Raw genomic sequence first — 14,303 nt, forward strand, 5'->3', positions numbered from 1 at the left:
GAGAGAAAGAGAAAGAAAGACTTCCTTTCTTCTTTCTTTCTTTTCAGATTAGGAATAAAACATAGCCTCAATGTATGGGGTGTCTAGGATGGTCCTTTTTCTGATGTGTAGCAGCTATATCCTTACTGCCACCCTCAAGAACCCATAGTTCAGGCCCCAGGACACTGACACCAGATTTATATCAATCCAGAAATTAATTCACTTTGGGTATTTTCTTTAAACCAGTCAGGAAACTTACTAATCCTACCATAAGGATCATAATATACTTTTTCAAATGCCTTGCTAAAATAAAGAAACACTATAATTATAGAATTCCCTTAATCCTAAAGTCTAGAAATCTTATCCAAGAGGAAAAGCAGTTTGATGAGGTACTCTTACTTGGCTCATGGCTTCTTTTTTCTAATTACTCAAAAAACATCTGTTTAATAATCTTTCCTAGAATTCTTCTGAAAAGCAATGGTCTATATTTTCCCCTTAAAAAAAATCAAGATACAGGTGATCATCTGTGGTCCTTTAGCACCTTTTCCATTCTTCATGATTTCTCAAAGTAATTGTTAGTGATTTCATAATAACATCTGCAAGTTCCAATACCTTGGACTATAATTTACTTAAGTCTAGCAGGAGAGCTAATCTCATTTAAAGCAGTTAAATGCTAACAATCTACTCAGTTATCCTGAGCTTCAATTTCCTCTTATAAACTCCTTTAAGAGGAAATTTTAAAAATTCCTCTTAATATGTTTCCAAATATATCCCTGCACTTTCATCTACCCAGAAAGCTATTTATTGTAACAAAGAACAAAAAAAGAAAAAAAGTTCATCAGAACCAACAAATTGAACGCATTTTAACAGTATGTGCAATATTCCACATCCATAATTCCCCTCCTCTGCAATAAAAGGATTTTGTTTTTACAAATATTCTCAATTTCAAGTAACTGAAATTACAGTTTCTTAGCTCTTCTACAGAGTGAAGCTTGGTCATTATAATTTCTGTCTATATAATTAATGTTTAAATTTGTTTTTTTGTTTTTCCATTACATTATTATAGGCACTGTATATACTGTTCACCTTGTCCTATTTACTTCACATTGCATCAGTTCACGTAAGTCTTCCCATAGTGCTTTTGAATTCTTCATATTTGGTTTTTATGAAGCAATGATATTTCATTACCTTCACATAAATCACCATTTACCTATTCCCCAATTGATGGCTTCTACTTTGTTTTTAGTTCTTTGTCAACACAAAAGGTATTGCCATGAATATTTTGGTATCTGTTGTTCAGTTATTTCAGTTGTGTCCAACTCTTTGTGACCCCACTTGAGGTTTCCTTAGCAAAGATATTGGGGTAGTTTCCCATTTCCTTCTCCAGCTTATTCTACATTTGAGGAAACTGAGGCAAATAGGGTTAAATGACTTGCCCATGGTCACATAGCTAGTGTCTGAGATTTGAACTCACAAAAATGAGTCTTCCTGATTCTAGCCCTGGCATTCTAGCTGCCCTCTTATTTTGGTATACAGAACTTTTTTTCCTATCTTTAACCGCTTTGGATTATGTGCTTAGTAATGGGATGTCTGAGTCAAGGCTATGAACAATTTAATCACTTTTCTAACATAATTCCAAATTACTTTCCAGAACAGTTGGACCAAGTCATACCTCCAACATGAATGTGTATATCTTCCTACAACCCAGGCAATATTGAATATTCCCATCTGTTTCCAGCTTTACAACAACTGAGTGTGAGGTAAAACCTCAAAATTATATAAACATTTATTGAGTGCCTATTTTCAGATGATTCTTAATAGTGGGCAATTTTTTTTTTGAGAACTCCTTGTACAAACCTTGTGACCACTTACTCTGAAAAATGGCTCTAGGTGTTACTTGTGCTATATTTATATATATATATAATTTTCTATATATTTTGGATACCAAACCCGTACCAGAATTTGCATCTTTGATGCAATGATTTTTCTCATTTGATGATTTTGGTTTTATAAATATTTTCTATTTCATGTAATCAAAGCTATTTATTTCCAATTTTGTTACCTCATTTATTCCTTATTTAGTAAAGAATTAAGAATTCTTTGGCTAAGGGCCAAAGTTGTGAAAAATACCTCATCCTATTTTCTTCTAATTATTTTAATAATGAAATGAAAAACATTAGTGACAAAGTAGACAATGAGGGAGTCTTGGAGCCAAGAAGATCTGGGTTCAATTTCCACTTCTGATACATCCTGGCTATCTATGATCATGGCAAGTCATTTAACCTCTTAGTTCCCTGGGCAACTCTCCAAAACTAAAAGTTGCAAAGCAGGTAAAGACTTGCAATGGTAGATGGAATTTCCTTATTGGGAGTTCTGTAAACCAATAAAATTTACATGTTCAGTCTTTGTCCTTCTACACTGAGGCCACATAGTCAATCTAGCCTGACTGTACTACATGATATAAGATCACAGATGTAGGATAGGACAGCACCTCAAAGGCCACCTGGTCAAACCCCCCTCATTTTATATTTAAGGAAAATGAGGTTAGTGCGAGCCAGAGATAGGACTTGATCTTCTCTGAGTGACCACTCTAGTCCAGACTTAGGAACAGCACCACAAAAACCTAAAGCTAACTTCTGCCAAACTGATTTACAGGTTTCAAAACAACTCAAATTCTTTTACCTTTCTTCTAAGATCATCATTAGTTTATTCTGACCATATCTTGTTAGTACTTAACTGTTTGCACATTCTTTCTTTCATTATATTATGAGATCTCTGACAGTGGTGGGATTCAGCCGGTTCACACCAGTTTGGGAGAACTGGTAGCTAATTTTAGGTTGAGTTAGGCAAACCAGTTCTTAGCGAGGGTGGGGCCTGTGCCAGCAGCGCCTCACCCCAGTTCATGGAGAACAAGTTGTTAATTTATTTGAATCCCACCTCTGATCTCTAAGAGGAGGGACTAATTTTTACCCTTCTCCATACCTTCAGCACTTAGCATAGTGCATGGTACATAGCAAGCACTTAATAAATGTTTACTGACTTGACTTGAATAGTGAGTTCTTCTCCAAGTAGTTTATGTGCTCAAGTTGATGGTAAACTGAATTACTGAGTTCAGTTGTTTCTGATTCTTGTTTATCAAATCTGTTCTACTAATCTGTTTTTCTATTTTTTAACCAGTACCAAATAATTTTGGTGATTAATGACTGTAAAATTATCTGAGGTCTGGAAAAGCTATTCCCACTTCCTTCTTACTTTTTTCATAATTCTTCTTTTTTACCAAAATGAATTTTATTTTTATTTTGTCTAACTCTTTATAGTATCCCCCTGGTAGTTTGGTAAGTGTGTAAAGTAATTTCACAACCTTTTTTATCTTGGTAAGGTCCAACCCCATGCAATGATTATCCCTCCAATCATTTAAGTCATTTAAAAATGTTCCTAAAGAGTATTTTGTAATGTTACTTAAATGTCTTGAATTTGTCTTGGTATACTAACCCTCTAACATTTTACGCATTTTGTAGTTATTTTGAAAGATACTTCCTTTTCTATTTTTCCTCCTAGACTTTATATTATAGCTATCTAGAAATACTGGCAATTTTTGTGTATTTATTTTGCATACTGATACTTTACTATAGTAATCAATTGTCTCAATTGATTTCTTTTACTGATTTTCTGCCTCCAAAGCTGGATCATTTTGTCTCCTCTTTGCCAATATTTATGCCTTTAATTTCCTTCTCTTGTCCTACTTCTACTGCTAGCATTTCTAGAAGTGTGTCAATAGTAGAGGAGGATATCCATGTCTCATTTATTCCTTTATCGGGAAATTTCAATAATGCTACCTTTTGGCTATATACACACATATATAAAGCAATAACATACATTTTATATGAACATATTACATAAGTGCTATTATATTACATACATATGCTTTTTATTATATTTCAATTCCCTCTTAATATTTGTTCTAATCTTTCCAGATTAAGGAAAATTCTCCTTGACAGAGAAGAAACAAAATGGAAAATGGGTGACTTCCTTTCTCTCTCCAGTATTACACGCTCTTTCTCAAGAACTGGGGTTCTACTTTCTACACTATTCTTTTTTCCAAATATAATGTAGTGATGTATTATTATCGTTTTACTATTTTTTGCAAGATGCAACTCATTCTGATATATTAGACATCCTGACATTATTCTTCCAGGTCTATGCATCTGACGCAGCTCATTCTGACATTTTAGCCATCCTGACCCTACTCTTCTAGAGTAATATAGTTGTAATTCTGCTTAAAATAAGTCTTTTTAAAAATTCCTTATTCAGTTACATTGGTTTACTTAGTTGGCTCTCCCTTTTTCTCAATGGAAAAAATAATTTCACTAATAAATTAGGTAATTTTAAAAGACTAACATAACATCTTGGAAAATACTAAAGCCAGTGACAATACAGTGTTTCACAAACCATTTTGTTGGTAGGAATTTTACAAATAGAAAAATTTTAAATTTACTTTACCTGAGGTAATGTCAATGCTGTGCCTATCTTCTTCAAGCCTTCTAATTTTCTCTTCTAGTTCACTCTGTACAGTATCATATAATAAGAGCTTTTCACTCTGAAACAAACCAAAAAACAAACCAAGTTGCATGTAAGTAGCAAAACGGCAGGCTGAATGGATGAATGAATGAATGAATGATGAATAGGCCTAAATTTTGTACTAATCACTCTTACAAAAGATACAGAATACTGTATCAGTGCAGAATGTTATCAAATGCCATGTAATGCTGCAGGAAGCAAGACCAAAATCTATATTTACCTGATCCCAGGAAGTTCCTTAAAACAACTTAGTATTACTGCATTTTGTTTTTTTTTTTAAGTATAAATACCAAAGAAAACACCATCTGACAAATTTTAGTAGAATGTTATCAATGAAGACCCAGAGGTCAAATGTTAAAACTGAACTTTGTGATGATTAGTGTACAATATATGAAAATCCAAATTTACCCAAATAAGAGATTGATGACTTTACAGAAGAATTCCTTTAAAGAGTCTTCTGGGTTCATTTTAAAATACAGTAGTTCCCAGATTCCTGGAAACTATATCATATATTGTGGTCAAATCTGATAATATTTTCATCTGAGAACAAGGTCACAGTTAAAGAATGATAATTTTAGGTCTGAACAAGACCTTAGGGTAATATAAGGGGAAAACACTGGCCCTGTAATTAGAAGAAATGGATTCAAATTAATACATTTAACATTTACCAGCTATGTAAACTTGGACATGTTACTTCACGTAGACCTCAGTTTCTTCATCAATATGTGAGGATTACAATAAATTATCTCTGAGATGATTTCTGGATTTAACATCCTATAATATCCCCCCTCCCCACTAGCCAGATCATTCATCCCACAGAAATAGAAATGGAATCTCAGAAGGGTAAAATGAATTACTCAAGATTATGAGTTTGCAAGTTTGCAAGAAAGCTAGGACTAGACCAAGGTCTCCCTATTCCCAGTACAAGGCTCTGTTTATCAGATCACACTGACTCACCAAAAGAAATCCTACAATTTCAATACACTGATATACAGACCATATAGGTCCCAATAAACTATGCATAGCATACATCAATCTATCCATCAACAAATGTTTATCAAGCACCTATTACATTCTAAGAGTGAGGTTTTTCTCCCCATATTCCCTCAAATGGTGGCCTCATCAGCTTCCATGGGTGTAATTAGCCTCTATGCTGGAGGTTTTATATCATGGAATCCTTTGGTAGTCTAATGAAGCTTACGGACCCCTTCTGAGAATAATGTATTTAAACTTACAAAATAAAATTCACAGGATTGCAAAGGAAACCAAATATACTGAAATACAGTTAATGAAAAAAAATTCATAGACCCCAGATTATGAACCTTTGTTCTATGTAAAGAACTTCCAGGTCCACATATCTAGCCCTAGGCCATTAGCTTAATTCCAATGTCACTTCAATTACCTATTAAATATTTCTAACTAGAAGTCCTATAGGCAATATGTATAAAGCAGAACTGATTATTTCCTCCCTGCCCCTACCCCCAGCCAAAACCCTCCCCTCTTCTGAATTTTCTTATTTCAGTTAGGGCAGTTACCATCCTGCCAAATCTTACAGTTTTTACTTTGATAACATCTCTCTCACACATCCCCTTCTTTCCACTCATACATGAGCCCTCACCCTAATTTAGGCTCATTCCACATCATCTGGGCTACTGCAACAGCTTCCTAACTGGTCTCTTCCCTACTCCAATCCACGTTCCACATAATGGCCAAAGTGCAAGTCTGACCATGGCACTCCTATGGTTAATAAACTCCAATGGCCCTCTATCATCTAGAAGACAAAACGTAAAGGCCAAGGTTGGGCAAGTTTCTCACAACCTGGCCCTATTCCTTCAGTCCTCTACACATTACTACCTAGCTCTCTTATCTCCCTTAAAAAAAAAAAAGAGGTTTTCCCCAGTTTGTTCTTTGTTATGAAGAGTGAATGTATGTAATCAGAAATGCATGTCTGCATCTGCCTTGTTTACCTGGGCAGAATTATTCCTCTCTCCCCTCCCACCTTGTCTAATCAATTAAAGGAAAGAGGGTGATTTCTCCCCCTTCAGAAAAAAAAAAGAGAGAGAAAAAATGAGTGAGAGTTTTTCAACACAAAGTTTCTAAGCTTCCAAAAGATAGGGACTTACCTCTATCAATTCCAGTTCTAGCCAACTTGGAGTGGAGAAAGAGTAGATAAAAGATAAAAGGGAAGTAGAAGAAGCTTAATTTGTGACTCTGGATGAGTCAGGAATAATCTTTTGGATTATGGATTTCCAAACTGTAACAGGGGTGATTAAAGTAGAAATGTTATAGAATTTGTGAACACAAGAACCCCAAACCTCTCCTTCCTGCCTCAGAGACCTTTAAGGAATTTAAGGAATTGCGGGATGCGGAAGGGCTGATATGGACACATATGATTTATAAGGGTGCTTTGTCTCTGAGTGCAGAGAACTCCCTCCTAGTAAAATAATGCCATTAGAACCAGAGAACTACCAGATGTTCAGGGAAAATTATCAAATGCTCACAGATATTATAATCTGTTGCTGCTGTTCAGTCGTTTCAGTCATGTCCAACTCTTCATGATCCCTTTTGGGGATTTCTTAGCAAAGACAGTAGTTTGCCATTTCCTTCTCCACTCTTTAAGTGGTGCATTTCTTTTAAAAGCTTTCTCCTTACAGTCACTATACTGGTTGGTTTTGGTTAACTGCTTCTCTTTGGTATAAAGGATGGTTCAATCTGGAGGGACAGCAGGAGGACATGTTATACTCAGAAATGACTGATGTAAAAACAAAAAGGCACTAATTAAACTTTTAAAAATATTTCTTAAACTCTATACACCTGCATCACTTCATTACACACTTGCCAAATACTCATAATCAGGGTGTCACAGCTACCTAATTCTATGGCAAGTGACTCCTCAAACTTCATCAACGATCTGCTAACTGGTCATTTTTTCAGCCCTTAGTCTCTGAAGGGTGTAGGGCATGTTCAGGGAAGACTAGTACCTCTACTGTGAGAGCTGCTGAGCCCTCTTCAGGACTGCTTTCCACCTTTGGTGCCTCTACCTGATCCACCCAACTTTCACCTGTGGCTCCAAGAAACTGTAGCATGCCCAGCAGCCACACCCCAATAAGCCATTTCAACAAACAAGCTAAACCAGGCTGAGGGGTAACTGAGGGGTCTCAAACCCTTCAATGAGTTCTGTCTACCGAAAGCATGTGAAAACTTCCCATGGTGGAATGGGTGGATGAGAATAATTTGTTCCAATGGCCATGAAGTGGCTGCAGCAGGTGCTGTGGAGTACTTAGAGCTTGGTTAGACAGCACAGACCAAGGTCATCCACTGCATCCTGAGCCATCACCAGTCATTTTGACTCTGTCCTGTCACTGGACTGTGATGACTCTGGAAGAGAGAGTGAGGCTGACAACTTCCTGTAACTCTTCCTCACTTAAATTCAACTTATGCATGAGTCAAAAGATATCACCCATACCATTTTACCATTTTTACCTATCTCAAAGTCCTGTGCTGACAGGCAAGTGATGAAACAGCAGGTGTGGATACACTGGGAGCTTTAGTCACAACCCTGCATACCGGCAGCCCAAGCTACAGGGTCATCAGTCATCTCACTGGTAACAGCAGTGGGATTTGGCAGCCACCTGGGTGTCTCAGCAGCCTTTTAAGGACTGCATTACTCACTTCCTGATGTGAAGAAAGGTCTAGAAAAGGTGACTTAAAAATTGTCTGCTTTACCCAACTCTGGCCTGTTTACTGTAGGTGGGGATCCCACCCTGCAGTAGAAAGATAAAAAGATGCACAAATTTAGAAATATTTCCACCGCAAATGTTCATATGGACTATTTGTGCCCAAGCTGTGGAGGAGCACTCCAAGCTCTTATTAGTCTGATCAATCACAGTCAGACATACTGTAACTCAATTTCCACAGAGTGATGTCATTTTGGTCCTCTTCGGGAGTGAAGGACAACAATCAACCCCAGGCTTTGACTTCCACTAACTTCTTCCTAACACTGGATCCCTTTTCCTTCTCTTGACTATAGAGCCAACACACTTATCCTTCTACCTTTTAAACTAATCTGTATTTTTTCCCTTTTGTTGGCCCTTTCAATTCTGCCCAACCTCTTAATTCTTCAAGGGTCTATATACTCTCTTTCCTGGAAATTTCATATCCACTACCATTCCAACTACCATTTCTTTGCAAATGATTCCCAAATCTATATTTCCATGCCTGGCCTCTCTTTAGAACAGCAGCTCCAATAGCTTACAAAACATCTTCACCAGTAAGTTCCACAGATACCTGAAAATCAACATGTTTTAAAGTGAGCTATTTATTAAGACTGCTCCTTCTAATTTCACTATTTCTGTCTCCCACATTACTAATGAGAAAAATTATTATTAAATAGTTGGTTGCTTATTGTCCTTTGTTCTCGAAGAGGACCAAAAAGACATCACTATGCTTTAGTTAAGATTCAATGTGTCCCACTGTGGCTGATCAGGCCAATACAAGCTCAGAAAACTCTACCACAGGTCAGGCACAAATAGTCCGTGTGTGCATTTGAGGTGGATACTCCAAACTTGCATATCCTGCGTTTCCTTTGAGCTGTTTCAATTCTGCTTTGCTCATAGAGCGTAGCACCTTCTCTGATATGGGCACACCATGCTGAGTGGTCCTGTGCCAACGTCTCCCATGTCACACAATAAATTCCAAAGTTCTGGAGAGAGACCTTGAGAGTGTCTTTATATTGCTTCTTCTGACCACCATGTGAACACTTGCCCTGTGTGAGTTCTCCATAAAATAACCAAATACTGGAGAGATCCAGGATTTTTCCTTTCCTCATTTGGAGGTTAGATCAAAGCTTAGTTCTCTAAACGGCAGGACAGATGATGAGATGAAATCTTGGAACTGTTAACCCAATCAACTAGAAAGCAGTACAAAGAACTTAATCTAAGGTGAATTCTGGCCTACTGCATTCCACTCAGGTCAGAGCAGAGGTGGACCCTACTTTTGTCTCCTAGGCAGGAGTAGTTTGGATAAGAAATAAGTTTCTCTGTCCAAGACTGAGGTAACAGAGTGTCCAAGTCTGAGGTAACAGAGTCATGTCCCTGTAACAGCAATTTAGATTTGAAGACCTTTCACACCCATTAATAGGCCATGTGACCTGCTTACGTCACAGGAAGCCTAAATCACATGTGGTGGGAGGAGCTTCCTGAGAGGAAAAAGAAGTTGTGTCAAAGGAAATTCTGAGAGAGAGAACAATTATGGCCTTAATGACAGTTAGAGCTGAGGTAAAGAAAGATGACCTGTAATAGCTGTACTGTGAGTTTCTGGGAAGGCCCCAGCAGGGGTTGGAGAGGTTTTAGGATGGCAAGGCTCCATACTGTGATACTGTGTTTTAAGTTCCTTGCTGTTATGATAAAGTGGGCTTGCTGGTTGTGAGAGCTGATGGCTTGGTTATGGGATCTGGTCCTCTGGTGTCTGCATAAATGTTTTACTTCTTCTGCCTTCTATATGGAGAGTCTTTCATACACCACAATACAGAACTACATAGGCATATTCATGACTGTGGTCAATGTTGTGTTTATTGCCTTACTGATACAGTCCCCCAGCTCCTCACTAGGAGAAGATCACTTCTCTATAGTACTCATTCTCATTACTTGTTAACTAATCAGAGTTGATTGCCACCCTCAGGAAAACCCACTCTTCTTAAGGGCATATAAACACTGAGTGGGTTCCATGAGAGGGCTTTGGCCTTTAAGAGTAACACTGACCCTTTTAATTAATTATCTGTTAGCATGATTAATAAAATGATTAGTTGCCCAGAAACTATGTCTCTTGAACTTTTTATACATAACAGTAATCTTGTAATTAATGCTTCCCTCTCCCTCGTCTCATATCTAATAAATTACTATTACAATTTTGGTCATATTCAATTTTGATTTTTTCAGTGACTGTATAATTCTGTAACTCACAGACATTCAATATAAATGAAAAAAATGAGTATTAAAAGGGGCTTTTGTTCAGGGAGAATCTTGAGGTCACTAAAAACCATATAATTTCCAAAGAGCAAGACAGCCTGCTCTCTTCTTCTTCTTCTATCTTAGACCCAGTTCACTGTCCATTTGTAGAATCTGTCCCAGATATACACATTGCTGGACCAACTCTATCAGCTATCAGTGTTACTGAACATCATGGTCTAGTCAATTTGACATTCATTATCCACTTGTTTTTTCATGGGTGGATATATAGCCCAAAATACCAGAGCAACTATGAGTACCATTTGGAGGATCTACCATGTTCTAGGGCTTAATGAAAGTGACACAATATCATCTGCAAAGAAGAACATCTGGAAGGTTTTGCCAACTACGGTTAATCCCTTTTGGATGCTGTTCTAGACCTTCTCCATGACAGTGGAGACCATTTTGAGCAAGTTTATGTCTCTTTTTTTAATCCTTCACTTGATATTAACAATAAGAGGGTTAAAACAAGGATCTCTATTGTTAAATATTCAAACTAAATTTGCATTATTTTGACCCTGTACATTTGATTTTTTTATAGTTAACAAAAAAATACACTGAGATCTTTTATTCCATACCTTCAGTTGATTATCTGAGTGTAAGATGGAATGTATGTAACATATGTGAAAGCCTGTTCCCTTCTTAAAATGCCTTCAATAATAACATGTAGGCTATTCTCATAAAGTTGTTCATAGATGTGAACAGGCATAAATCAGTAATTATGGATACTTCTAGTAATCCAAGAACCAAGTACTACCAAGGTAATACCTTTCTGATAACACTAAGGGTTGATTTTTTTCCCCCAACTTTCAGTATCTTCTCCCCTTTTAGATATCCAGAGCATAAATTCCTCAATGCTGTCAAAATTGTACTGCTTATAATATATACTTCCTTCATATATACTGCTTTTCCCATCTTTGTTCTGTTCAGGGCCTCTTCAGATAGCATATTGGGCATTTTGATGTTGAGTCGAAATGTGGTATCTCCAATGTCCTTGTAAAGCATTTGCTATAAAACTCTTTGGGCAGTTAGGTGGCACAGTAGATAAGAGTACAAGGCCTGAAGTCAGGAAGACTCATCTTCTTGAGTCCAAATCTGGCCTCAGACACTTACTAGCTGTATGACCCTGGGCAAATAAGCTTCCTCATCTGTAAAATGAGATAGAGAAGGAAATGGCAAGCCAGCAAATCACTCCAAAATCTTTGCCAAGAAAACCCCAAATGGGGTCATGGAGAATCAGACTGGACTGAAAATGACTGAACAACACAACAATAAAAATCTTTGTAGACTTTTTTAGTCTTTCATCTGCCCACTGTTCTCCTTCCAATTTCATCCTTAAGGGCCCTCGAAATTATGTTATTTAGTTGGATTTTCCCTCCAGTGCTTTTCACTACCTCATGAGACAATACTACTCTCATCGATAAGGAAGAACCAGTTTCTAAGGCAGAAATAATAAGAACACTAGAGGAAAATGACTAATTCTTATAGTTTTCAATTTAGAACATGATTAGCAATGGAAACCTCTTCCTTTCATTTCTGATGATCATTAAGATCTGGCTCCCTTCTGATTGACAACAGTGCTTCACTAGCAACTCTTTCCAGGACCTATTTAACTTTCTCTCAAGTTTCACAAATGACTGGTCGCTGTGGGAGAGTCAGAATATTCTTTGTTTCCTCTACCACCGAAACCTCTGCTCCTTTGAGACTTACACCATCCAAATTTATCACACAATCCAGATCCTTGTACTCAATACAAAATAATAATTAACAACTAACATTTATATTGCACCTATCAGGCACAGTGCTAAGTGTTTTACAAATACTTTTTCATTTTATCTTCACAACTACTCTAGGAGGTAACTGCGACTATTAACCCCATTTTATAGATGACGAAACTCAGGCAAAACAGAGGTTAAGTTACTTGCCTAGGGTCACATCAACCAGACTAGAACTCAGATATTCCTGACTCTAGGCCCAACATTCTATCCACTGAGTCCCCTAATTGCCCTAAGACACTCTCCCTCATTCCTCAGTTAGTTCAGTGCCTGGCTCAGTCTCTCAAAGAGGACTTTAACACTATATATTAACTTTCCTACAAATAAACTAACTTCCATTTCCTCAATCTACTTAAGTCCCATGATGATTCCTGTCAATTAGTCTTTATTAAGCATATACTATGGGCTAGGCACTATGCTAAGTACTGGGATACAAAAAAAGATAAAAGTCCATGCCCTCAAGAAGCTCACAGTCTAACGGGGAGAAATATGCAAACAACTATGTACAAACAAGCTATATATAGACTACACTGGAAACAAGCAACAGAGGAACGGCATTAGAATTAAAAGGGAATGTGAAAGGCTTCCTGCAGAAGGTTGGATTTTAAGTTGGGAGGTGAAGAAATCCAGGTAAGACAACAGACATATGATAAAAAAAGGAGAACATTCCAGGTATGGTGGACAGCTGGGGGAAATGCCCAGAATTTTGTTCATGGGGACAGACTGTCTTTCTCAAGGTGGTCCACATCATCTCCTTACAAAGTAAATGGGGGAAGGGGAAGTAAAGTATAAAAAGACTGGAAAGGTTGGTGGTAGGGCAAGTTATGAAGGACCCTTAACACCAATCAGAGGACTTTTTATTTGATCTGGGTGGTAACCGGGAGACAATGAGTTTATTCAGATGGGTTGAGGAAGGGGGTGCAAAATGATCAAAACTTTGCATTAGGAAGATGACTGACAGTTAAATGGAGGGTGACTAAAGTGGGAGAGACTTCAAGCAGAGAAACCAGCTAGGAAGTAATTGCAATAGTCCCAGTGTGAGGTAATAAGGACCTCTGCCAGGGTGGTGGCAGTGTCAGAGGAGAGAAAGGGAACATATAGGAAAGATGCTAAAATTCACAACAGATTGGATATGGTAGTGAATGAGACTACACACAGAGATAGTAATAATCTAGATTTTGCAGTCTTCCACAAATGTTCGTGAACAGTGAAATCCTTTTATTTGATCATAATCTTTTATCATTCCATCTATCTCTAAGTCTTATAACCCCTAACCCCAATTTCCATCATCACCACGATCTCTAATCCCTCCATCCCTCAGCACTATCTAAGACCATGACCCTGCACTGGTTATATTGTCTTTCTTTCCCAGTCTCAATCCTTTGGTGAACCAATTCAATTATAAACTATCCTGCACTCTCAAATCCTCTTGTCCTATCAATGCTACTACATAAACAAATCACAATCCTAAACTACTTCTACCATCCTTTGTTGATTGATGCTTTGCTAGTGTCATTTCAGTCATGTCCAACTCTTTGTGACTCCATTTGGGACTTTCTTGGCAAAGATACTGGAATGGTTTGCCATTTCCTTCTGCAGCTAATTTTACAGATGAGGAACTGAGGCAAACAGGGTTAAGTGAAGCTAGTAAGTGTCTGGGACCATATTTGAACTCCCTGACACAATGTCTACGGTGCCACCTAGTTGCCCCAAATGGTGCTAGAAGTCACAAATCATTACTGAATTCAGTAAAAATGTATTTTATCTAATCTCAACTGGGATCATCAAAACAAGATAATCCAATTACACTTCTCTAATAGATTCTAGATCCCACTCACCAGTCACAGTTCAAAACCTACACACACACACACACACACACACACACACACACACACACTCTCTCTCTCTCTCTCTCTCTCTCTCTCTTTCTCTCCCTCTCTCTCTCTCTCTCTCTCATTCTGAAACT

At 37.5% G+C, this 14,303-nt stretch overlaps 1 protein-coding gene across 2 annotated transcripts in view; it reads right to left on the reverse strand.

The window, feature by feature from the left end:
• Positions 1–14,303, reverse strand: part of BRMS1L (BRMS1 like transcriptional repressor) — a 154,730-nt gene that overhangs the window by 36,029 nt on the left and 104,398 nt on the right. For both annotated transcript variants that reach the window (XM_036752819.1, XM_036752818.1), the window contains exon 5: positions 4,480–4,576. In XM_036752819.1, the coding sequence (XP_036608714.1) occupies positions 4,480–4,576 (97 nt within the window). The remainder of the gene's footprint in view (positions 1–4,479; positions 4,577–14,303) is intronic.

This window comes from Trichosurus vulpecula, chromosome 3 (genome assembly GCF_011100635.1).
Source record: "Trichosurus vulpecula isolate mTriVul1 chromosome 3, mTriVul1.pri, whole genome shotgun sequence".
In the NCBI taxonomy this organism is placed as follows: Eukaryota; Metazoa; Chordata; class Mammalia; order Diprotodontia; family Phalangeridae; genus Trichosurus; species Trichosurus vulpecula.